The sequence below is a fragment of the Salvia miltiorrhiza genome, chromosome 1 (assembly GCF_028751815.1).
Source record: "Salvia miltiorrhiza cultivar Shanhuang (shh) chromosome 1, IMPLAD_Smil_shh, whole genome shotgun sequence".
Taxonomy (NCBI): domain Eukaryota; kingdom Viridiplantae; phylum Streptophyta; class Magnoliopsida; order Lamiales; family Lamiaceae; genus Salvia; species Salvia miltiorrhiza.
Window position 1 is genome coordinate 40,574,844 of NC_080387.1, and position 24,885 is coordinate 40,599,728.

At 37.7% G+C, this 24,885-nt stretch overlaps 5 protein-coding genes and 1 long non-coding RNA gene across 8 annotated transcripts; 1 reads left to right on the forward strand and 5 right to left on the reverse strand.

Annotated features, from left to right (window-relative positions):
* LOC131024547 (uncharacterized) lies at positions 1 to 2,178 on the reverse strand. The gene is made up of 3 exons (XM_057954065.1): positions 1,682 to 2,178; positions 1,354 to 1,579; positions 1 to 1,281 (listed from the first exon to the last, which is right to left on the reverse strand). The coding sequence occupies exons 1-3, from the start codon at positions 2,099 to 2,101 to the stop codon at positions 1,160 to 1,162; spliced, it is 768 nt and encodes a 255-aa protein (XP_057810048.1). The 5' UTR covers positions 2,102 to 2,178; the 3' UTR covers positions 1 to 1,159.
* Positions 1 to 2,487, reverse strand: LOC131024557 (uncharacterized). Its single transcript, XR_009101903.1, has 2 exons — positions 2,287 to 2,487; positions 1 to 557 (listed from the first exon to the last, which is right to left on the reverse strand). It is a non-coding gene; the product is annotated as an uncharacterized LOC131024557 (long non-coding RNA).
* Positions 2,488 to 2,628: 141 nt separating this feature from the next.
* LOC131024564 (uncharacterized) lies at positions 2,629 to 7,703 on the forward strand. 2 transcript variants are annotated; one of them, XM_057954081.1, is made up of 8 exons: positions 2,629 to 2,897; positions 3,942 to 4,030; positions 4,113 to 4,188; positions 4,622 to 4,671; positions 4,768 to 5,085; positions 5,862 to 5,900; positions 6,918 to 7,090; positions 7,179 to 7,703. In XM_057954081.1, exons 1-8 carry the CDS (start codon positions 2,711 to 2,713, stop codon positions 7,192 to 7,194), a joined length of 948 nt encoding a protein of 315 aa, XP_057810064.1. In that variant the 5' UTR covers positions 2,629 to 2,710; the 3' UTR covers positions 7,195 to 7,703. The 2 variants fall into 2 exon arrangements, with proteins under 2 accessions (XP_057810064.1, XP_057810071.1); XM_057954088.1 differs by lacking the exon at positions 2,629 to 2,897 and having other exon boundaries at positions 3,942 to 4,043.
* Positions 7,704 to 11,295: 3,592 nt separating this feature from the next.
* Positions 11,296 to 15,133, reverse strand: LOC131024571 (putative glycerol-3-phosphate transporter 4). The gene is made up of 2 exons (XM_057954092.1): positions 13,650 to 15,133; positions 11,296 to 11,739 (listed from the first exon to the last, which is right to left on the reverse strand). Exons 1-2 carry the CDS (start codon positions 14,170 to 14,172, stop codon positions 11,699 to 11,701), a joined length of 564 nt encoding a protein of 187 aa, XP_057810075.1. The 5' UTR covers positions 14,173 to 15,133; the 3' UTR covers positions 11,296 to 11,698.
* A 492-nt stretch (positions 15,134 to 15,625) lies between these two features.
* Positions 15,626 to 17,845, reverse strand: LOC131024586 (monooxygenase 2). Of its 2 annotated transcripts, XM_057954093.1 has the most exons (6): positions 17,457 to 17,845; positions 17,150 to 17,296; positions 16,912 to 16,977; positions 16,675 to 16,840; positions 16,355 to 16,583; positions 15,626 to 16,218 (listed from the first exon to the last, which is right to left on the reverse strand). In XM_057954093.1, the coding sequence occupies exons 1-6, from the start codon at positions 17,648 to 17,650 to the stop codon at positions 15,707 to 15,709; spliced, it is 1,314 nt and encodes a 437-aa protein (XP_057810076.1). In that variant the 5' UTR covers positions 17,651 to 17,845; the 3' UTR covers positions 15,626 to 15,706. The 2 variants fall into 2 exon arrangements, with proteins under 2 accessions (XP_057810076.1, XP_057810086.1); XM_057954103.1 differs by lacking the exon at positions 17,457 to 17,845 and having other exon boundaries at positions 16,912 to 16,988; positions 17,150 to 17,289.
* Positions 17,846 to 18,413: 568 nt separating this feature from the next.
* LOC131024601 (putative glycerol-3-phosphate transporter 4) lies at positions 18,414 to 24,234 on the reverse strand. The gene is made up of 3 exons (XM_057954113.1): positions 22,972 to 24,234; positions 20,581 to 21,120; positions 18,414 to 18,857 (listed from the first exon to the last, which is right to left on the reverse strand). Exons 1-3 carry the CDS (start codon positions 23,981 to 23,983, stop codon positions 18,817 to 18,819), a joined length of 1,593 nt encoding a protein of 530 aa, XP_057810096.1. The 5' UTR covers positions 23,984 to 24,234; the 3' UTR covers positions 18,414 to 18,816.
* Positions 24,235 to 24,885: the final 651 nt, after the last annotated feature.

Here is a 24,885-nt window from a genome sequence, read left to right on the forward strand (position 1 = left end):
AAAACAACTCCTAAAATTCAAAAACTGAAATGTGTCTTTATATATTTTTGGGACTTAAAATCCCACAAAATCTAAATCCTCCATGATCAAAAGATTTGAGTTGAAGTATTTCATGGGTATTCAAAATTGAAAACACCTAACCTAACTCATCTTAGCAATGACAAAGCCTAGCAAAACACCAAGTAATAAAATAACAACAATCATGAACACATAAACAAGTAGTAAATCAATTTGATATATATTCGGTTGGCGTGAGATGCAATGATTCCCCAGGAACATTGGTGCATCGTGTTGCTCTGCAGTAAACGAACAACCGGACTGTGAGGTGGCTGCCTGTTCATGTGTAACGAAGTTCGTTGCCGCCTCTGGATGTTGATATTCATCACACCATATGAATCCGTTAGGATGATCGCCGATAATACCTTTCAATGGACATCTGTAGAAGCATCTTCCCGGATTCCTCGACGTCTGCCACGCGCGTAATAGACGCATCCGTCCATTACCACATTCACACATTGGTGTTTTGCTTACGTACTACTACCAGTTTTCCATTTTTACTGCAAAACCAACGTGAAAATGGTGATTACATGATTGGAGAAGAAGAAAAAAAACAATCAACTACGAGAAATTATATTCATTAAGCAAAGACAACAAAAATAGAAATGGCCTAATTCCATCCAATCCAATAAGCAAAAAACAACACAAATATCACAGCATATCCATACCAAAATTCTAATGAACAGGACAAAGTATAGATCATAAACACATTGGTCTTAAATTCCAACTCAAATAAATGGTTGTGAGTTAATCACTACACATGCATTAATTCATAGCATGTAAATATTGCTGCCACATTGTTTGAGCGAGGACATCCCTATCCGCGTTCCACTATTGAGATGATTCAATTGTATCAACGAAATCCTCTTGGTCGTCATTGGTGTTCTCGAGGTCTTGGAGAAGAAGATCGTACTGCTGCTCGATCGGAACAACTGCCATACGAATGAAGTTTTCAAGAAGAACGCACACCATGATTAGCCTAACTTGGACTTTGATCGGATAATAAGTTGCACTTCTCAGTGCAGCCCACCGCATCTTTATGATCCCAAATGCACGCTCAATAACATTCCGAGCCTTAACATGTCGTAGATTAAACAACTCCTCAGCCTTTTTTTGGCCTTGAATTAGTAGGCCCACACTCCTTCAAATGGTAACGCACTCCCTTATACGGTGCTAGAAAGCCTTTGCTGTTTGCATAGCCACAATCTACTAAATAATAGTTCCCTAAACAATACAAAGACCGATTAAACATATATTGATAAGAAAAAACCACAGAATTTCTCTTTAGAAACGTACCGCGGGGGACTCTAAATCCATGTCGCCTGTTGACTGCATCCCGGAGTACGCGTGAATCAGCAGTTGAGCCCTCCCAACCCGGCAGTGCATACACAAACTTCATATTGCGATCACATACTCCTAGCATGTTGGTCGCGATCTGGCCCTTACGTGTTCTATACCTGGCCTTGTCAATATTGGGCACCAACACACTAATATATGTGCCGTCTAATGCACCGAGGCATCCCTAAAGGCATGACAAAACAGGTTGTTGTCAACAATTATTCAAAAAATTGCAGCATATTGGATTCATATAAGATTTTGTTACATTATTTTAATTTATAAGTACCTTAAACCACTTCCACCTCGAGTCACTACATTCTTCGGAAACGGGTTGTGACTTCACCAATAGGAGTACATGGAGCTTCAAAATGGCATTCAAGACAGTATGCACGTAATGTGATATTGTTTGTCCCGATCTCCAAAAATCAAAACGGACAATCCTATTCTTCTTATGATGTGCTAAGATTGACAAGAACATCGCCACTTGTTCTTCGACACTTACATATCTACCGTCATCCAAAGAACCTAGTTGCTTTAACAAGTTACATAATCGATCGAATGTGTTGCAGTCCATCCTTAGATTGAGTATACAATCTACATCACTAACATTAGTTAATCGGTTTAAGTGCTTTACTTGGTCGGGTATCCGAGCTATATAGCTGTAAGGCTGTGACTCACAGCCACGTTTTCTCTTACGGGATTTCATTAGAGAATAACAAATATCTCCAATGGAAAAAAAATTTACAACACAAATGGAAATGGAAAAAAGAATAATGGCAGAGATTATTTACAAGATAAATGGAAAAAAAAATCGTCGGAGCATTCTTCACGACAAAGCAGAGATTATCGGACAATGGAAGAAGAGATACAGATAAAATGAGAATTGCTTACCAGTTCGACGGAGCCTTCTTTCACGGCAAAGCAGATGAAGAAAATGGCAGATTTTGTTGTTCCCAAATCCCAATCTTTAAAATCGATTTTCGGAGGGCATTAATTAAATTTGAATTTTTTAGTCTTTCCAGATTAATGTAAACCGGCGCCCAACGCTAATTAATTAAACAAGGCGAAACCACATAATTAATGCGGGCTGTCGGGCTGTCGGGCTGATACGGGCCAGCTTGGGTATTTTCCAATTATATCAAACAGTAAGTAAATGTTGGATTATTTAACAAACTAACATATCCAACCCTATCAAACTGGGCCAAAAAAAAGGCTAGTAAAGTTTAAAAGAAGTGTTTCCTCGAAAAAAAAAAGTTAAATAAGTGCTGCAGCCTGTTTTAGCTACAGAAAACGAAACAAAGAAAAGTAAGTTAAAATGGCGACCAAAGGAGCCGCCGGCGACGGCGGCAGGGGCGACAGTCGAGTCATTTACACGGGCAATAAAAAGGAAAGGAGAGCGTTGAGGTTAGAGAATCCGTTTACTTTAAAAGTGGGTCAAGTATTCACCGGTTTTGGAGTCGGTTGTGGTGTTGGCATTGGCATCGGTCGCCCTATAAATTTAGGTAATTTTCGCGCCAACTCTCTTCTCTCTGTTTCTCCCTTTCAAGACTATTGAGCCTAAAGAGCATGAGACGACACTTTTATCTAAATACTGATGGTTTACTAAGATGGATTGCAACTATCGCATATGCCAAGGCCCTTGATAATTTCTACCATTTCAGCTAATTTTGATTGATTCATATTCCATTGAAAGGGTGGGATTGAAGATACTGATTCATGCATCTTATCAATCATTAAAAGTAAACGCCCCTTCAAGTATTTGAATTACATTTTGTAATGTTGTGGGCATGCCTCTCGATAATTCACAGCTTAGCTCTTGTTTGGTCGTGCTTGTTGGCTTATTTATTATAGATATAATTTGTGATGCTCAATGCAGTGTTAGTATTCGGAATGGCATATGGTAGTCATAATCTTCTTTGAGATGTTGGAAGTGATGTTGATGCATTCAGCATTAAAAGTAGAGGAAAATGAGAGAGTTGAATCTCTGAACGATGGTTTCTGAAGTGTGAATCTGGTTTGACTGTCAATTCTACAAAACATGTTTGATTTACCGTCGCATAAATAGTAAAGAAATGTGATTTCAACCTCGCCTAAAAATTACTCAAAGGATAAATTCTTACTGGAAACTCATATACATTCCTTTTCCATTTCAATGTGTGGTTAGATTATCCATGGAACTTAGGTTTGTAAACAATATAGTTTTTTTTTCTTTTTTCAGAGAAGCATATTATTATAGGTCAGATGAAAAAGAGTTAACCAAAATAATGAGATGGAAAAAATGCTCTTAAATGAATAATCGCCAGGATTTTGTGAAATTTGGGAACATATTCGACGTTGGAGTTCATTTATTTATTGATGCTGGTGCGACTAATGAATTTTCTTCTCACGATAGACATATTAATTAAAATGTTATTTGCATAGCTAAGAACCATCAAGGAATTCAATTGCAAATCCATAATGATACTACCTGAGAATGTTATTTGTAAGCTCTGGTAACTGGGCTTATTGACGTTTCCATTTATTCTGAAATCTCAATGTGTCATTAGGTGCAATACCAGTATTGGGCCAAGTCATGAGTGCCACTAGGGGAGCAACTGATGTATTTTCTGGTGTGCAAAGACATGTCAATAATTCTGTATGTGTTTCAGGTATGTGTTTCCATTTTTGTACTTTCTATTACAGATTTAATTTTTTTCTTTCTTTCTTCATGTATGTAGCTAAAGAAAGTCGGTGCAAAGAACATTGAAGCGGGTATTGGCTGTGGAGTGGGTTTCGGCCATGGATTTGGAGTTGGTATGTACCTGGAAGGATATAAATGGCCTGAGTTAAACTTATGGAATTTTCTGTAATCTAATATCTGCTAGTCCCTGGTGCAAGAATAGACACTGACTGCATGTTTCTGAGAGGTTATTTTGCCACCAAGAGGGTTCCCTTTTCATTGTTTTATTATTCAGTTTCTCTTAGATGACGAGATTGTAAGCATGATATGATCACTTTCAGTGGTCATATGCTGATATTTTTGTATGTATTATTCCATTTTTCTTGATCTCTGCTGCAAGGTTATCCCTTTGTAGGCCTTTATTTCATAAAATTAGATCTGCAGTTTTAAAATTATGTGGGCAGTGGGCATATAAAGAATTGTTTCCTTGAATTGGTTTAGTTGGAAATGGGCAGCAGCATATTCATGACTTGCATTAGATAGCTAATTTACTTCAATAAATGACAGGCCTTGCTGTGAAGCCTAGTGTGCTGCATCAGATACAGTCACAATTTTTAGTATGTATTGATGCTGTCTTCTCTTTTCAGTGTTTATCCAACAGGATGAATTTCTGTTTTTCTTTTTCCTTACCTTACTTCATCTCCAATTTTCAGCAAGTGGCAACACTTGTGATGGAAAGACTTGGAATAGATTCCAGTTCTACCCTGTCTGTTAATCAAGGGATGGTTTCCCCTCCATCTTTGCAAAGTGGGAAGAGCATGGTTGACGAAGCATCATATGAAAATCGAAGTATGACTCAGTTAGCAAAATCATCATCAAACAATAGGAATGGGACTGCACTATTTTCTCCAGAGGGGACATTAGCACCGACAAGTGCTGCAACAGATACAAAATCTACCAGTCGAACAGAGAGAGTCCTCAACAACTTTCTGCAAAATCTCAAAGAGGAGGGCAGCTCCTCTCAAGAACAAGTATGAATACATGAACCTCAAAACTCAAATACTAGAGCAATTTCACTGCAACTTATGTAAGAATAGAGTAGTAGCCCTTTAAATTCTTATTTTTCGTAATGCAAAAATTTGTTAGACTGACAAGTCGTTAGTGCTATAGCTTAGATGATGCGGAATTTTGAAACTAGAAATAACTGGTATTTTCTGTTGAGGCTTCTGATGTTGAAGCTCACCCTAGGAAAGCCTAATGAACTCAAGATTTAAAAACAGAGTTGTGGTTGCATATGAGATAAAGACCTACAATTTCCATTCTCCTCTGAAACTGAGGACCATGATTACTGGAAAGATGCTACCTTGGTGCATGATGCTATGTTGTTGGCGACTTTCTGGAGTTCAAGTTCATTATATTCTATAAAAAGAGAAAAAATACAGAAAAGTGCTTTGAAGTTACAAGGCATTTTTACCTTTTGGTTGGGGTCTGTGCAGTTTGGTCTATACACAATTGTGTTCATTTATATCCCAATACAGTTAATCTTTGATGACTTTGTTTAATGCATTGAAGCACTTCAGTTTATTCTTTCAGGTTTGCAAGCTTGATGGATACATGTTTCTTTGATTTACTTTTTCCTCCCATCCCTAATATCTTTTTCTTTGTTTTTCTTTTAAGAGTAATGCACTTTATGTTCATATGATTGTTGGCAGTAATATGCGTATGGTGCTGCAATTTCCATGAACATGGATTGCATAAACTTTAGTTGCCTGTATGTAAAGGTTACTGATTCTAGTTTCCATTGCAGGCTAGGGCATCTCATTTGGAAAATAAGGTGCTTCAAATGGTAATGATACACAAAAAACTAAGTTCTTATTTTACTTCATCCTTTTGTCTATCTAGTCAAATAACATTAAATTTTTGTGTTGAATATCGATTTGTCTGCTATACTTTTTCAGTAATTTTAGTTTCATTGTTAGTGATATTGAATAAAACAAAGATAAGGTTAAAGCTCCAAATGGGTTTCATATCCTAAAAATATGAACATACTACTCTGCTCCATATGAAAAAAGAAATGTTTAAGAATCTAAATTTTCTACCTGGTAAAAATAAGTGCAACTCTTAAGAATCTAATTGCATAGATATGCTGTTATTTATGAAATATAGGCCAAGCAATGTTCAGATGGTGTCATTTGCCTGCAAGCATATATTTGTAATACTAGGATCTTGGGGTGGCTCTAATAAGGAATCTAGCCCCAAGTAACTATTTCCAGCTACAAATGAGGGAGCTTTGACACTTGTTCAAATTCTCTTACTTAACATGTTGTGTCCTTTTGTATCAGTGGCTCAGTGTGTCTCGCTTAGACAAGGCCAATGGTACTAAACTGTCAGTGCTCCGCTTGGAACCTCCCGGCGGAGCCTAAACCAAACCATGCTATGGACAATTTCCGGTTTTGTTCCGGTTCTGGTTTGGAAAGCTGTTCCCCCCTTTTTTTATGAATTTATATGACTAGTAAATTGCAAAATGTATATTTGAGACTTTCAAGCTAAAAATAGATGAAAGGAAGTAACATGGAAAATAATCAATAACTTTGACATATAATCAAAATCAGAACTTTGGTATTCTGGTTTGAACTGTCACTGTTCTGCCAATGATAACTTGATCCTTGCCATTCATCTATATAACAATAAAAGAATCTCAAGCATTAATTCTAAAATAAAAAAATATAAAAGAATATATTAGAACAGTGTTGAAATGGAATCATGCCTTCTTAATACAGTGTTGGAATGTTGAGTGTTTTTTTTTCTACTTCTCTTCTTGTTAATTCATACTTACTCGCCACAAACTTTCTTATGCATTCAGGTGTTGAAACACCAGGTACTCATTGAAGAGCTAATGCAAGAAAATGATAAGCTTCGACAGATATTAGTTGATGAATTGAAAGTCGAACCTAGCAGGCTCCAATCTAGCGCCACAAGTAGGAGTAAGTCCTCATGTAACGAATGTTTTGAATGCCGTAGAAGACAAAGGAGAAGGTGAAAGGGACAAACCTCTTTCCAATTTTGTTGACCGGTTAGTTAGTTCCCACAAATATAAGCTGTGACTGGAAACTGGCTATGGCAGATCAAATTTTGCATGATCACTAAGGACAACGTGAAACGGAGAGTCAACTTCTTCAAGGTAATTCTTCCTTTTAAACAAAGAATTAATATGTGCAAATCCACCATGGTGCAGGCTCATCAAGTTAGGCTCCTTTTATCTTCAAGATGCCTATTCTTTTCTAGTGCATTCACAGAATTAATCTTTAGGTGCAATTGTTGCTCTCCATTGCTTAATTATTCTTTTTTTCGATTAATTTCGTGCGTACATTTGTAAATGTACCATAGTACATTTGCTTAATGTTAATGAGTTCTTGGTGAATAGAACATTCCTGACATCATAGTTGAATCTCTGAAGAAAGGAAAAATCCCAGAATCAAGTCGTTGATATGTGCTACGTACTACTGTGCTTGTTTCATTCTTTGACATTAGGATGGAAATTAGTATGGGTGATGAATTGTGATTACTGAAAATGAGCTTGATGCGAACACATTTGGATGTTTAGTTCGGAAAAAGTATCAGATATATATTTGAAAGATATTTTCTTGCTTCTTGCTGTAGTCATCTTACTAATATTTTCCTGTTGTGGTGAGTGGAAGATAAAATATCTTGTTAATGTTATTGTGCCGTGGTTATTGAGATTGTAGTAGGGTTTTATATGATTCAAATATTTTAGTGAGTGCTTTCCATTCTAGAATAACTTTTAACACAAATATATGTGTAGGATGAGATAAAAATATTTTCACATTATATATGGGTTTTCTACTAAAATGAAGATAGAATCCAATTAGGCCAATCATCTTGGGACAATTCTATATAACCTTATCGAAAATGTATTTTCTTTGTATTTGTAACTTGATAGGTGGATGTGCTTTGTAATTTTATATCTATAATAACACCAAACATATTCTTATACATTTTTCTCCTTGTCTTTTTGGTAGGGATAGCATATTTTCTTATGTAATTAAAAACAAGAAGATGAATATATAAATTATCTTTATTAATCACTTGTCAGTTGCCAAGTTAAAATTTTCAGCAATTAAAATTTATATTCCCTCGGTCCTGCGAAATTTGAGCAACTTCTTTTCAGCACGAATTTTAAGGAGTTAGTATTTTGTGTGTTATAAGTACAAATTATGTTTGTAATACTTTTAAGTTCAAATAAAAGAATTATCATAAAAAATTTAGACTTTAATTTTTAAAATAACCCTTAAATTTAATTAGAATAGAGGATATAGTACAAGTTTTTGGCTATGTTATAAGTATGTGTGTGTGAGTAGACATCACCACCACTATCATTCATTGTAGCTTTGTACCCACGAATCCTCTCATCTCTCACACAAGTGCGTTGCGGATGGCCCAACCTCTTTCCTTCTTTTCCATTCATGTCATTCAACATTGCTTCGCCACGAGTTCAAAAGTTTAAAATTTTAAAATAAAAATTTGTGACTTTATAAATTGTATAATTTCCTATAAATACACTCATCGTAGTGCCATCTATATATAAATGCGATTTTATTAAAAAAGGAAAGAAAGAAAAAAACCTAAAAAGAACCCTTGAAAGCACAAAAGGAGCAGACTAAGGGCCAGACCTCATTAAAACCTTTTTACGGAAAACCCAGAGGGAAAAACCGTAAAAAGGAAAAAGAGTACCCGTCTAGAAAAAAGGAGAGAGAGCGGAAGAGAAAGTTTTCAGAACTCCGGCCTAACCATCGTTTCCAAACAGTCCCGGCTCTCCCCCGAAAAACAAACGAAAACACAGTGGTAAAAGGCCGGTGAAACGCCGTCGCCAAAATACCAAAACAGGGAAAGCTACACGGCCGGTTAGACTCCGTCGCCGTTAGCATAAACCAAAAAACCAAATCCAACAAAGGAAAACTACCCGGCCGGTTATACGCCGTCGCCATGAGTTTTCCAAAATTATGAACAGAAAAAACTCGGCCGGTTATATGCCGTCGCCGGTTTAATCCAAACATCAATCCAACGAAACCAATCACAGCTGCAAGCTCCGGCCGGTGAGACGCCGTCGCCGGGAGCAAGACATTTCTGTTGAGCACCTCGGCACAAGCAACCGAGTTCGCTGCAACCCGAGCCAGAGCAGCCCAGATATGTTTGATCAGATGCAGCCAGCCGAGCCCACCAGCTGCTCGACGAAAACCATGAGCGAAATCAGTCCAGCTAACCCAACCGCTGCTGTAATCTCCGGCCGGTGAGACACCGTCGCTCATCGTAGTGCCATCTAAATTAACCTACATAATAAAATCTATACAAATTATATACATACCCTTCACTTTAATTGTACTTATAAGTAGTAGAGGGATAATCCAAACTAAAATACATAACACTTATATAATGGAAGAGGGAAGGAGTGTTAAATATTCTAATTGTGATGTTTTTGCAGTTTGAACTTTGAGCAAGTAGGAACAGATGCAAATAAGAGTTCTCTTTTATGGAATAGGCTCAAAAAGATACTACTATTTAATATTTTTTCATTCTTTTCACATGTTTATAAGATGAATGTTTTTTTTCAAAAAAAGAAAATAGGACAATTGTTTTCCTCCTCATTTTCACTTAAATTCATGATAATATTATTATGGGGATATTGGTATGATAATATTTTTCCATCTAAATTGTAGAAAAAAAGGTGGGATATACGTTTTTTTCAACCCTAGATAATATGGGATAAAAAAGGTGGGGACTAATATCATAAAATTTTCCCATATTATCTTATTCGCAACAACAACAAAAAAATCCACCTTAAGTGTATATATGGATATATATATATATATAGATGATAATATAATTACTAGAGCTGCAATAAAATATGAAAACCCTAATGATTCAAACTATATATCAACATGATCTACAACTTAATTACCGCGAACATGGTAGAGAAAATGGGGTAAATCTACAACTTACCCACAATTTAAATATCAGAAAAAGCAATGAACATCGTCTATCAATTAGAACCGATACATAACGAAACTTGATAAATTAAATAACACACACACACACACACACACACACACATATATATATATATATATATATATATATATGTATTTGGACTAACATAATATAAGTTATCAAGCAAGAAATGCAACTCCCCCAAAGAAAGTCAAGATGGCCATGCTAAACATGGTCGAAGACGGAGACGGCGGGGGCGGCAGCGGAGCTGGTGCGGGAGAGGAGCCGGGAGCCATAGGAGGCGCAGGAGGGGATGATGGCATTTCCGGTGCAGCTGCAGGAGGTGAAGATGGCGCCATTATCGGTTGCAGGTGATGGAGATGGCGGCAGCAAGGGAGAAGGCGTTGGTGGTTGAGCAGCTGAAAGAGCAACAAATGTAGGTATGAAGAAGATAGAAGTGGAGAGAGCCATGTTGCTCATATTCTATAAAGAAGAACCAATATGGTTTGGAATTGAAGAGATCATAGCTGTATAGAAGAGAGGGTACGTGCTGCTGGGGAAAATTATGTTGTCTACAAATAATCCACGGCTGAAGAGTATTGAAGGTTGTTAGTTAGCTAGCATGCGTGTGTTGGCTTGAAAACACAATAGTCGTTAAATAAGAAAGGCGTAGGTTTGTAAATCCTAGTATGAGTTGTTGAAGTTCTGATTAATGCACTTTGACGCAATAACATAAGGGCTCTTCAAAGTAACGAATGACCTCACAACTTCTCATTAAACTACTCTGACCTGCTAAGTGTCATTTTCTGTTTTCTTACTAATTATCACTTGCAGCTTAAATGATATTTATCACGATTTGTGTGCATGTATTGTCCTAACGATAAGTGATTGACGTCCAAAGACTAAGATCCTGAGTTCTAAACTTCTAATCCATCGTCTTGAAGTCTTTAAATTTTTTTTATTTACTTATGTAATTTATTAAAAAAGAAAAAGAAGATTTGGACCTTCCAACCTCACTGCACAAACTGGGTGCACGAGGCTGACAAAGATACTCTCTCATAAAAAGACCAAATGTTGGAGGCCCATACTTTCCACACATAATAACGTTGATCGATACACGAAATTCTAATAAATTTAATATAGCCAACATCGTATGTAAATACATAAATAAAAACAACCTCAGGTATTAGTTGGACTACCAAATTAAATTATACTTCAATTTTAACGAATGTGAATTACCAGAGACACCATAAAATGATCCCCCGCATAAAAGAAATTGCACGAGAGTTTTCACTAGCAATGCATTGAAGAAAAAGGACAAAATCTTTAGTCGCATAAAACAAAAAAAAAAACAAAAAAGAGAGCCTACAAAACTACATTGACAAGAATTTGAGGCAAACCCTTTCTTCCATCAGCGGCAAAATGAGATGGAAGAATATCAGCAGAAGTAGTCCAAGCTGATGAGGCCTTCTCGTAACATGACACTATATATAATAAGCATACACAACTATTTCATAAGTTACTACTTTCTAGAGCGTTGAATTATACTACTTTTTGTTTCATGCAACCTACCAGGTAACGTGTAAAACCAACTCTTTTCTCAGTTCTCTCTTCGTATCAAGATGTCGATGCTGATGCTCAACGCCTTTGATCAGACAAAAGGGGCCGAGATGCTTCACCTGCAGTAGCAAAAAACAATATTAATTTCTGAATATATAGACACATGTAGCAGCAACTCCACAAAAATTTTGAACTGACATGACTCTTCTTCAATAGTAAGAAAGCCAGAATTCTGTAACATGCAAATGAACTTTCCAAGGCCCATCCTAGTGGCATACAGACATGTGCCATGATTTCCAAGAGTCAGAAATGAGAAACTATAAGCAGGGAGATGGCAAAGAAGCCCAAGATCACCATACTCTCTTCCAATTATATGAATACATATGTAATTCATTTCTCTTAGCATTATCTATTAATATATTGCACCATCTTGAGGTTCACACTACTCCAGAATATGAACCAAAATAGTGCATCAAGCAACTGCCAATGAAATTAAAATAAGATTGATGAAAAATGGAACCCAGGTTAGAAAAACTGGTTTAAACAGAGTGAACACTAATTAAATTGAATACGAAAATGGCTTGCCTACAATACTGAGAATGCCTAACTTTAGCTTGTAACTTTTTAGACTTGAATGTTTTCCTTTTTGGCCTCTGGCATTGAAGATGATTTCAATTTTGATGGAGAAAGTTGGAAATAATATCAGACAGGAAACAAGAGAGGATGATAACTGGAAAATGCAACAGTTGTAAAATTATATGCAACTGATTCGGTAGATGCCATTGCTAGTTCTTCAGCACAAGGCACTCAAGTTAATCTGAGGTGAAAGATGAATGGTCACACTATAAGTTGATGGGTGTTTGTCAGAAGTTAGGCTATACAAATTATTCATGAAGGGCTAGACTAATTATTCATGAGGTATATAGGATTATTGACTTTCAGATTGGCCAGAATCCAAAATTACCTATCCCGGGTTCAATACTAAGGGACGACCTGAACCTCCATAACCATATAGCTAAGAATCATAGGAAAATCTTTAGTATCCAAGGAAAATACCATACAACTTTGTGATGCTTTTTCTATAAGAATGATGCATTCCTTGTATCATTAAAAGTGTTACAATTGGGTTAACATGTCTATGGCAGACTAGGAAACTCCTGACATCTGAGACATGAAAGGATCTTGGTGGCATGTTGCTTATCTAAACATTTAACTACCAAGTTGAGCACTCCAATTACAATCTTCATGTTCAATTTGAAGGGAAGAGTTGCTATCAAGAATTGATCTCTCATTACCTACTATGTAAATTCATATCTAAGACTAATAGTCAATTTGTGGTGATTTTCCCCCTTTCTTCTCTGCATGCGCAACTCACATATAAATAAGCAATTGAGAAAATGCAAAATTGAGAAAGAACTATCATGGTTTTACCATTTAGGTGTAAAGGCACTCTCTTCTCTTCTTATCTCTTCAGTTCTCTAACACACAGCCAAAGTAAAACAAAACTGTAACTTTGGCATCCTATCAGATGCAAGAAATAGCAGAAATGGTTTTGTACCAAAAATATATCCTTTGGCCCATTCAAAAAAATGTGCATATCAGTTTGTCTTAGCATGGTACATAACCAAAAGGAAGTTCCATTTTGACTTTGAATTACACGATAGATTGCACATTGAGCGACAACAGCAGGGAATCCAATGTCCCATTCCTAAAGAAACTTCTAGACCTGAGTGCCTGTACTGCTAATTTGTATAGTAGTATGGTATAGATTACCCGAACTAATGACTTTCGAATTGTACACAACAGCAGGAAATCCAATGTCACATTCCTAAAGAACCCTCTAGATGAGAGTGTCTGTACTGCTAATTTGTTTATAGTTGTATGGTATAGATTACCCCAACTAATGACTTTCAAATTGTACACATAAAACGGAAATTATGTACATAACATAAAAAATACTGCATGCAGTATTTCTTTCCTTCCAAAGTCAAATGTCATAGGAGCGAATTTCGCTAGAGGAAAGTATTACCTGAATTATCATTTTGTTCAGAGGACAACTGTCTGGAGAATTTCTCTTTAATTTCCGCAATTACCAAGTGAGTAAGAAGCAGACCAGCAGCAAAAGCACCAAGTATAAGCATATAGAAAACTGCATCCCAACTCTGTGAAGAAAGAAATCCAGTGAGAAGAGGACCTAAGGCAGCACCAATAGATCCAGTACCATCAATTATTGCTGTAACTGTTGCCAATGCTCGAGAATCGCCTTTTAAAGAACTGTGAGTGCCAAGATCAGCAGAGACTGCAGTTGTAATAAGTGCATAAGGTCCATTTACAAGTAAACCAGCTATCATCATAAGAGCAACGTTGCTGGCTTTTGAAATACTTCCATATCTACGGTAAAGAAGCATAGCAGGTATTGCAGTGTACATGAAGCTAGCAGCAGTAGTAGCCCGAGCTCTAAGCTTGTCGGATATATAACCAGCTAAAATTCCACCAATTATTCCTCCGACATCAAATAAAGTAGAAAGATTTCCTGCAGACTTCACTGACATAAACTGTCCCTCAACAGCTGTAACAATGTAACCAGATGAGAATGGTAAAATGCAGTCAACTTAAGGCTACTGCCAGAATACAAAATGAACATATCTGATATCACATAGATGATAGATGCACAAAGGTTTCATTAATGTAAAAGAATCAGTAGTGCAGACTAAAAAACTACTCAGAGACAATTTAAGGAGAGCTACCATCTATTGAATCCATGCATTAATAGAAGGCTAAAAGGCATCTTCTGATAGTTCAATTGCACCTTAAGACCATTATAAACTGCTCAAAGTGTGTAGCATTGCTAACCATTACTTCGGTCAACTGATCTATCACACACATATTTTCATCCTCTTTGTAAGCATATGTTTTAACTTCTAAGTTTCAGTTGCTACGTCATTTAGTTTTTTTTACTATTTCAGTTTTTGTTCGTTGGCTTTCTATTTTGTTCTTATAGCTTAGGGACAAGTTAAGGTTTTGTCCTACTTGCTAAAGGATCTTAATAGTTTGTCTCCTTCTCTTGTATATATCCTAGGCATGCCCACAGTATTTTGTACATCTTTGATAAGTGATTCACTTTTACATATTAAAAAATGTTTTGTAACCTAAGCAGTGTAGACAGGATTAACATTTCTAGATTGAGATATAACCACTTCACTTGTCGTCAGCTGATCCATATGTTGCATGGATGTTTTGCTTACATACAACTAAGAAAAGGAAGGTATATTATGAAGGAAACATTCCCAAAGATCAATCAGTATAGCATGCTTGAAAACAAAAAAAAAAACTCCTAGCATATGCCATCTGTGCTAAGGAATAGAAGGTAGAGCATGCACGAAAGAAGTTGAAATAGAATGTGGAAAAGCTGAATATCAATGGAAAATTATATGCACGTGAGGGGGAGCAAAACACTAAAAACCTCTTCCTTAATTTCTACAATAGACCTCAACATGGAATTCATAATTTTCGTCTTCCTAAAGAGTTTTTAAAATCTTTAACCAAGTTGAGGCACTACAAGAAACAAGCAGGCTCCAATTCTGAAGGAGACACGAGTCTCCTGTGTTCAACTAATCCCTTAATAAGCTAGAACCAACTGTTCCAATTTTCAATGTTCCAATTTTCAAAAACAGAAACTTGAAATGGGTGTTGCCTTTCAAACCCTTCTATTTGCAGACATAAACTATACTAGGGATGGCAACGAGGCGGGTCGGGGCCAGGTATTGCATTCCCAAACCCATACCCGACCGCGTACCCATTTTTTTCTTCTTGATCATGTAATGCACAATAATGCCGATTAGTTGGTTTGAGATTTTGTCAGATTTGTGGTGCGTGATGTTTGTAGAGTTTGGCTGGACTGGCATGTGCCAACAGCCCAATACTAGCAAAGAAAATACCATTTCTTGTTTCAGTCATGTACAAAAGGGTCGTACACAAATCAAATAATTTTTGCTCAATTTGATATTCGATTCGAAATGTTGATATTTGTATTTGAGATTATTCTTTTTGAATTTGAATACAAATTACTCAGCATTGCGACCAAGGCTACACCTGCAGAGGCTCAAAATCGAAATTGGTATGTTCCAATATCGGCCCCAACCTGACTAGTTTGGGCACAATCACGTTATCCCGAAGAGAACACACCGTCGGGTTGTCGATCTGCAACAGAGCGCCCACAAGATTGGCGCGGACACTCAACGGAAATATCCGCGGCCACCTCTCCTCTCCATACGATCTAAACGCTTCTTCCACGCTCATGCTTCCGACTTTTATTGCCTCCCCCAACTTGTTGGCCAGCACCACTGCATCCTCCAGCGCGCAGCAAGCGCCTTGCCCGAGATTTGGCGTCATTGGATGCCACGCATCGCCAACAAGAACCACCTTTCCCGCTGAGGCCGGGGGCGTGATGCCCGGCCACAGCCAACGGTCTACCAGAGGGGTTCGTATAATTGTATCATCCGGTGTAGATTCGATGATGCTCAGGAGCTCCGATGGCCACTCTTTCACCAGATTCTCGGCTTCCTTCCTCAATATGGACGGATCAGTAATCTTGGGACCTGAAATGAGAAATGAACGAATAATTTTAAAGATCGTGTGGAGGTAGATTTGGACCTAAAACCCTTGTCTCAAACATTAATCACTCTATCACTAGGTCAACACACACATAAAAAGTGGCCATGTCTTTCTACATACCCGGAAACGGGCTGTTGAAGCAGATGAACCAATAGACCTTAGTCGGGGAAACAGGGACGTATCCAGCACGAACGCCTCTCCCGTAGACATAGGTCACTCTCGGCTCAAACGGTTGCCCATCGGGGTAGACTCCAAGGCCGCGGAAAGCACAATGCCCGACGTATCTAGGGTCGGGAAAGCCCATCCACTTTGCCACCGGAGACCGTATCCCATCACAGGCTATAACAATCTAACTACTCAAAGTTGGCACTCATTAAAAAGTTGAACAAGAAACACCTAATTTTTGCTCATGATGAAGTTGCATAGGAGATCAAAACTACCTTAGCAGATATCAGAGAATCGTCCTCGAGCGTGAGGAGGGTGTCGCCGTCGTTGCGACTCGTTTCGACGCGCTTAAGCTTTGAGGAGAAAGAAATGGCAGCGGAGGGCAGCCGGCTTGCGAGGGTCTCCAACAGAGTTCTCCTTTCTACAGCACGTACCTCTTGGCTGCTTCCATTTTTAGAGTCATCAAATTCGAACATCTAAATTCTCAACATCAACAAGAGGGATTTGTTTACCTTTGGTCCTCATCTTTGAATCTGAAGGAGCGTAGCTCCCTGCCACCCTCCGATTTCACCACCATCCTGCACACACCCTTCAATTTAGAGGGTATAAGCTTCTTAAAATAATCTGTAAGTTGTTTAAAATTTTATATGTTCTTGTGTCTGATCATAAACAATTTCTAAAATAGCTTAGCCAAATACCCTGATTTATCAAATGAAGAAGAAGAAGGTGATTAGTAAATTCAACACAGACCCTTCAATTTCGAGGAATTGGGAGCGTAGCTCAGCTCCCACTCCAATGGCATCAAATACTTTCCATCCATTCTTGAAAAATGTGAGCGAAGTGCCGCCGATTCTCAGCGACTCACCTTGCTCAACCACCACTGACCCAATTCCCACTCTGTTCAAAATAAAATTTCTTAGTCGTAAATTAACTGTATTATTGTTTCCGAACCAAATGAACAAACAGATATACATGGGTGAGAAACGAAGTGCAATTCAATTAATAAAACGCGTTTTCTCTGGCGCTAAAAGAAAGAAAAAAATAGATGGTGAGAAACCTTTGAAGAGCAACGGCAGTGGCGAGGCCAGAAATTCCGGCTCCGACGATCACTATCTCTTCCTTCCTGACAGCAGTTGCCGCCACCGTGGATCGCCGGCGTGAAGGAAGCGTGAGGGGCCATTTTGGAGGCGTTAATAGGCTTGCCATGATGGGTTTGAAATGGATGAGCGTTGTTGTGATAATTATAAACATAATTTGTGGAAGCAAGCGAGTGGCCGACCTTCAACCAGTTGGTTTCTTCCCACACCATACATACAAACTACTCAACCGCTTCTTTCAAGAGTCAGCGTTGACATAAACTGTATATCAACACCACCAAGTAGGGATGTCAATCAGGCTTTTCAATTTAGCATAATCGATTTTTTTATATTTCGGACTAAAATATTTTAAATTTTTCTTCCCCCATCTCTCATCTCTTCTTGTAATTGTTCATTTTTTTTTTATTTTTTTTAATTTACGCGCGTCTCCCACACGCGACCATCTTTTCTCTCCTTCGCCCCGGGTCTTTGCTAAGACACCGCCTCACATCAGGGCGGGTCTCCAGTGCGGCCACCCTCCCAGCGCCTCGGATCGACGCTCCCTTCGACCCGACGACTGGAGATGCTCTAAGTGACTGACGTCCAAAGACTAAGATCCTGAGTTCTAAACTTCTAATCCATCGTCTTGAAGTCTTTAAATTTTTTTTATTTACTTATGTATTAAAAAAGAAAAAGAAGATTTGGACCTTCCAACCTCACTGCACAAACTGGGTGCACGAGCCTGACATAGATACTCTCTCATAAAAAGACCAAATGTTGGAGGCCCATACTTTCCACACATAATAACGTTGATCGATACACGAAATTCTAATAAATTTAATATAGCCAACATCGTATGTAAATACATAAATAAAAACAACCTCAGGTATTAGTTGGACTACCAAATTAAATTATACTTCAATTTTAACGAATGTGAATTACCAGAGACACCATAAAATGATCCCCCGCATAAAAGAAATTGCACGAGAGTTTTCACTAGCAATGCATTGAAGAAAAAGGACAAAATCTTTAGTCGCATAAAACAAAAAAAAAAACAAAAAAGAGAGCCTACAAAACTACATTGACAAGAATTTGAGGCAAACCCTTTCTTCCATCAGCGGCAAAATGAGATGGAAGAATATCAGCAGAAGTAGTCCAAGCTGATGAGGCCTTCTCGTAACATGACACTATATATAATAAGCATACACAACTATTTCATAAGTTACTACTTTCTAGAGCGTTGAATTATACTACTTTTTGTTTCATGCAACCTACCAGGTAACGTGTAAAACCAACTCTTTTCTCAGTTCTCTCTTCGTATCAAGATGTCGATGCTGATGCTCAACGCCTTTGATCAGACAAAAGGGGCCGAGATGCTTCACCTGCAGTAGCAAAAAACAATATTAATTTCTGAATATATAGACACATGTAGCAGCAACTCCACAAAAATTTTGAACTGACATGACTCTTCTTCAATAGTAAGAAAGCCAGAATTCTGTAACATGCAAATGAACTTTCCAAGGCCCATACTATAAGCAGGGAGATGGCAAAGAGGCCCAAGATCACCATACACTCTCTTCCAATTATAAGAATACATATGTAATTCATTTCTCTTAGCATTATCCATTAATATATTGCACCATCTTGAGGTTCACACTACTCCAGAATATGAACCAAAATAGTGCATCAAGCAACTGCCAATGAAATTAAAATAAGATTGATGAAAAATGGAACCCAGGTTAGAAAAACTGGTTTAAACAGAGTGAATACTAAATTGAATACGAAAATGGCTTGCCTACAATACTGAGAATGCCTAACTTTAGCTTGTAACTTTTTAGACTTGAATGTTTTCCTTTTTGGCCTCTGGAATTGAAGATGATTCAATTTTGATGGAGAAAGTTGGAAATAATATCAGACAGGAAACAAGAGAGGATGATAACTGGAAAATGCAACAGTTGTGATGCAACTTTGTGATGCTTTTTCTATAAGAATGATGCAACTTTGTGATGCTTCGTTGACCTCAATTCGTGATAGTCATACAAGTTATACTGTGAAGATTCATTTTTTCAACTTTATCTACAGTACCAGAAAGCCTAAGGCCATATAAAATCTTTAGTATCCAAGGAAAATACCATACAACTTTGTGATGCTTTTTCTATAAGAATGATGCATTCCTTGTATCGTTAGAAGTGTTACAATTGGGTTAACATGTCTATGGCAGACTAGGAAACTCCTGACATCTGAGACATGAAAGGATCTTGGTGGCATGTTACTTATCTAAACATTTAACTACCAAGTTGAGCACTCCAATTACAATCTTCATGTTCAATTTGAAGGGAAGAGTTGCTATCAAGAATTGATCTCTCATTACCTACTATGTAAATTCATATCTAAGACTAATAGTCAATTTGTGGTGATTTTCCCCCTTTCTTCCCTGCATGTGCAACTCACATATAAATAAGCAATTAAGAAAATGCAAAATTGAGAAAGCACTATCATGGTTTTACCATTTAGGTGTAAAGACACTCTCTTCTCTTCTTATCTCTTCAGTTCTCTAACACACAGCCAAAGTAAAACAAAACTGTAACTTTGGCATCCTATCAGATGCAAGAAATAGCAGAAATGGTTTTGTACCAAAAATATATCCTTTGGCCCATTCAAAAAAATGTGCATATCAGTTTGTCTTAGCATGGTACATAACCAAAAGGAAGTTCCATTTTGACTTTGAATTACACGATAGATTGCACAATGAGCGACAACAGCAGGGAATCCAATGTCCCATCCCTAAAGAAACTTCTAGACCTGAGTGCCTGTACTGCTAATTTGTATAGTAGTATGGTATAGATTACCCGAACTAACGACTTTCGAATTGTACACAACAGCAGGAAATCCAATGTCACATTCCTAAAGAACCCTCTAGATGAGAGTGCCTGTACTGCTAATTTGTTTATAGTTGTATGGTATAGATTACCCCAACTAATGACTTTCAAATTGCACACATAAAACGGAAATTATGTACATAACATAAAAAATACTGCATGCAGTATTTCTTTCCTTCCAAAGTCAAATGTCATAGGAGCGAATTTCGCTAGAGGAAAGTATTACCTGAATTATCATTTTGTTCAGAGGACAACTGTTTGGAGAATTTCTCTTTAATTTCCGCAATTACCAAGTGAGTAAGAAGCAGACCAGCAGCAAAAGCACCAAGTATAAGCATATAGAAAACTGCATCCCAACTCTGTGAAGAAAGAAATCCAGTGAGAAGAGGACCTAAGGCAGCACCAATAGATCCAGTACCATCAATTATTGCTGTAACTGTTGCCAATGCTCGAGAATCGCCTTTTAAAGAACTGTGAGTGCCAAGATCAGCAGAGACTGCAGTTGTAATAAGTGCATAAGGTCCATTTACAAGTAAACCAGCTATCATCATAAGAGCAACGTTGCTGGCTTTTGAAATACTTCCATATCTACGGTAAAGAAGCATAGCAGGTATTGCAGTGTACATGAAGCTAGCAGCAGTAGTAGCCCGAGCTCTAAGCTTGTCGGATATATAACCAGCTAAAATTCCACCAATTATTCCTCCGACATCAAATAAAGTAGAAAGATTTCCTGCAGACTTCACTGACATAAACTGTCCCTCAACAGCTGTAACAATGTAACCAGATGAGAATGGTGAAATGCAGTCAACTTAAGGCTACTGCCAGAATACAAAATGAACATATCTGATATCACATAGATGATAGATGCACAAAGGTTTCATTAATGTAAAAGAATCAGTAGTGCAGACTAAAAAACTACTCAGAGACAATTTAAGGAGAGCTACCATCTATTGAATCCATGCATTAATAGAAGGCTAAAAGGCATCTTCTGATAGTTCAATTGCACCTTAAGACCATTATAAACTGCTCAAAGTGTGTAGCATTGCTAACCATTACTTCGGTCAACTGATCTATCACACACAAATTTTCATCCTCTTTGTAAGCATATGTTTTAACTTCTAAGTTTCAGTTGCTACGTCATTTAGTTTTTTTTACTATTTCAGTTTTTGTTCGTTGGCTTTCTATTTTGTTCTTATAGCTTAGGGACAAGTTAAGGTTTTGTCCTACTTGCTAAAGGATCTTAATAGTTTGTCTCCTTCTCTTGTATATATCCTAGGCATGCCCACAGTATTTTGTACATCTTTGATAAGTGACTCACTTTTACATATTAAAAAATGTTTTGTAACCCAAGCAGTGTAGACAGGATTAACATTTCTAGATTGAGATATAACCACTTCACTTGTCGTCAGCTGATCCATATGTTGCATGGATGTTCTGCTTACATACAACTAAGAAAAGGAAGGTATATTATGAAGGAAACATTCCCAAAGATCAATCAGTATAGCATGCTTGAAAACAAAAAAAACTCCTAGCATATGCCATCTGTGCTAAGGAATAGAAGGTAGAGCATGCACGAAAGAAGTTGAAATAGAATGTGGAAAAGCTGAATATCTATGGAAAATTATATGCACGTGAGGGGGAGCAAAAACTAAAAACCTCTTCCTTAATTTCTACAATAGACCTCAACATGGAATTCATAATTTTCGTCTTCCTAAAGAGTTTTTAAAATCTTTAACCAAGTTGAGGCACTACAAGAAACAAGCTAGGAGTTTTGATCAAACATAATTTGCATTCTGTTTTCAATCAGGCTCCAATTCTGAAGGAGACACAAATCTCCTGTGTTCAACTAATCCCTTAATAAGCTAGAACCAACTGTTCCAATTTTCAAAAACAGAAACTTGAAATGAGTGTTGCCTTTCAAACCCTTCTATTTGCAGACATAAACTATACTAGGGATGGCAACGAGGCGGGTCGGGGCCAGGTATTGCATTCCCAAACCCATACCCGACCCCGTACCCATTTAAATCGGGATGGGGATTATCCGGTGGGGAAAGGATACCCATTGGGTACTCGTCATTTTTTTTTTTCTTTTTCAAAAATTTTTTGTAGGATTTTCTTAAATGACATGACATATTAATCCATTCAATTTAATATAAAATCCATAAAAACTTAAAATTAATAATAGTGACATATCAGTTCTTTAACATCACATAAACAAACCTCAACAATTTAATATATTAAGTATAATTTAAAAATGAAATTAATGAGTGTAAAATATATCAGGGCAGGGATCTATACCCCCGCGCCCAACCGGAATTTCAATGCTTAAATCCGGCTCCGAACCTGACCCGAAATTTTTGCCCCTATACATGCCACATTAGGGTTGGTACCCGCAGGTATAATTGCCACCCCTAAACTAAACTGTGGTGCTCATTCTATAAGCCTAGGGGAATAAGCACGAGTTCAACAAAATGTTTTGAGAATGACATCCATAAACATATAGACCACTACGGAAGTTTGATGATATCGATATGCAAAAATTTGGCAAGTAATGAAAAGAAGTGAACTTTGCACATCTAATTAGATAATCAATAAGTTGATAAGAGTGGATAAGTACCAGTCTGACTAAGGTAGTAAGGCAGCCAATACAGGAACGTGTATGCAACCAGCTTTGCAAAGAAGAGACAGAGTGCAAACGGAATAACTCCAGGTATCAAACAAGCTTCAAGGAGTCCAATACTTTTCCTATTCCCAGAGCTCAGCTGGCCCGAATTATGCCCATTTCCAATCAAACTATCTTTCAATCTCTGGGCCTCTTCATCTTGAGGCGAAACCACAGCCTTCCCATGTGAATCGTTGGGGCTAGGAAATCCAATATCTTCGGGGTAAGCAGGCAAGAAGAGATACACTAATATCCCAGTCACAAATATAAACGCCCCAGGAAGAATAAAAGACCATCCCCACCCATACTGCAACACGCCAGCGGCAAGCAATGATCCAGTAATATTCCCAATGGAAGTATGAGCATTCCACACACCCATTATCAATCCCCTCTTCCTCTTCCCAAACCAATTCCCAATCACAGCAACAACCGAAGGCCACCCCGTGGCTTGGAACAGCCCTGCAATCATCTGCATCGCCAAATAAAAGGCGAAAACGTGAACATCCCAAAAATAACCCATCCCAAACAACCCTACGAATATCCCACTCCCAACCATTCCAGTCGTCAGAAACATCCGAAGGTCCAATTTATCCCCCAAATGCCCAGCCACGTACATCCCCATCGCATAACAACCTAGAAACGCCAAATCGATCGCCCCCAATCTCCATGTCCCATCCTTGCCATTGAACGGAGCCCATCCCTGATACTTCATCACCATCATCACCGGCTCCCTCTCAATAAACATTTCCCCAACCGGCCACGGCCGGATTCCGGTGCAATTAACCTGCTGCCCTGGATCTAGCACGCTCTTGACTATACTACTAGGTTTTCTAGAAGCATGATAAGCGGTATACGCTACGAATGTAACCAACAAAACGACGTATCTGTAGGTTTTTAGGCTCCAATCCTTTCCTCGGAGGCTCCGAATCAGGAGAATCCCGGGAGGGTTTCGCCGATTGTTAGACATTATTTTTTCTCTGAATCACAGCGCAACGACAGCAGCATTTCTTCAGGAAACGCGGGAGGGAAATTTACATGAATTAGGAGTGCGGAGCCGTAATGGACGTCGCATAGTTACGGATAATAAATGAGGAATTGTGTATGTGTGTGTGTGGGATGCTGCCATAGATAGGAACGGAGAAGAGCGACGTTGCGGGAGGGAGGGAGGGGAGTACGGAAACGTGGATGGACACGTGGCGAATCCGCACATTTTTTGAATGTTCGGCGCCGCGCATGCTGTTAATTATATTTATAGGCACTTTCTTTCAATTTCCCTCTTTGTTTTTTCCTCTTTTGGGAGGTGTCACTTTCACTTCTTTTTTGGGAAATCAAAATTACTACTACCACGTGGACGTGGTATTCTCTATCTAGTATCTATCTCAATTTTGTGTCTCATCTCGTATCCTATTATTGATTTTCTCAATTATTATTATTTTTTTCTCTTCAATTTTATTATGATGTACTAGTTTAATTCATTCATTTAATTAGGATTTGTAATTATTTTTTATATTTAATTTGTATTTTTAGTTTTAAAATGATTATGTAGGTTGTTTTTTCAAAAATTATACTCCCTCCGTCCCAAACGAAATGTCTCATTTCTTTTCGACACGGAAATTAAGAAATGTGTATAAAGTAGATAAAATGGGTTGGTGGAAATTATTTAAATATTAAGTATAGAGAGAAAGTGTATTGCCAAAAAAGGAAACAATATATTTCGTTTGGGACAGCCCAAAAAGGAAATCAGGACATTTCGTTTGGGACGGAGGGAGTAGAATAATTTTTTAAATATTTTGTAATAAATATTAATTAAAGTTTATAATATTTTATAGTATTAAAATAATAAAATTAATAACAGGACACCACCTATGA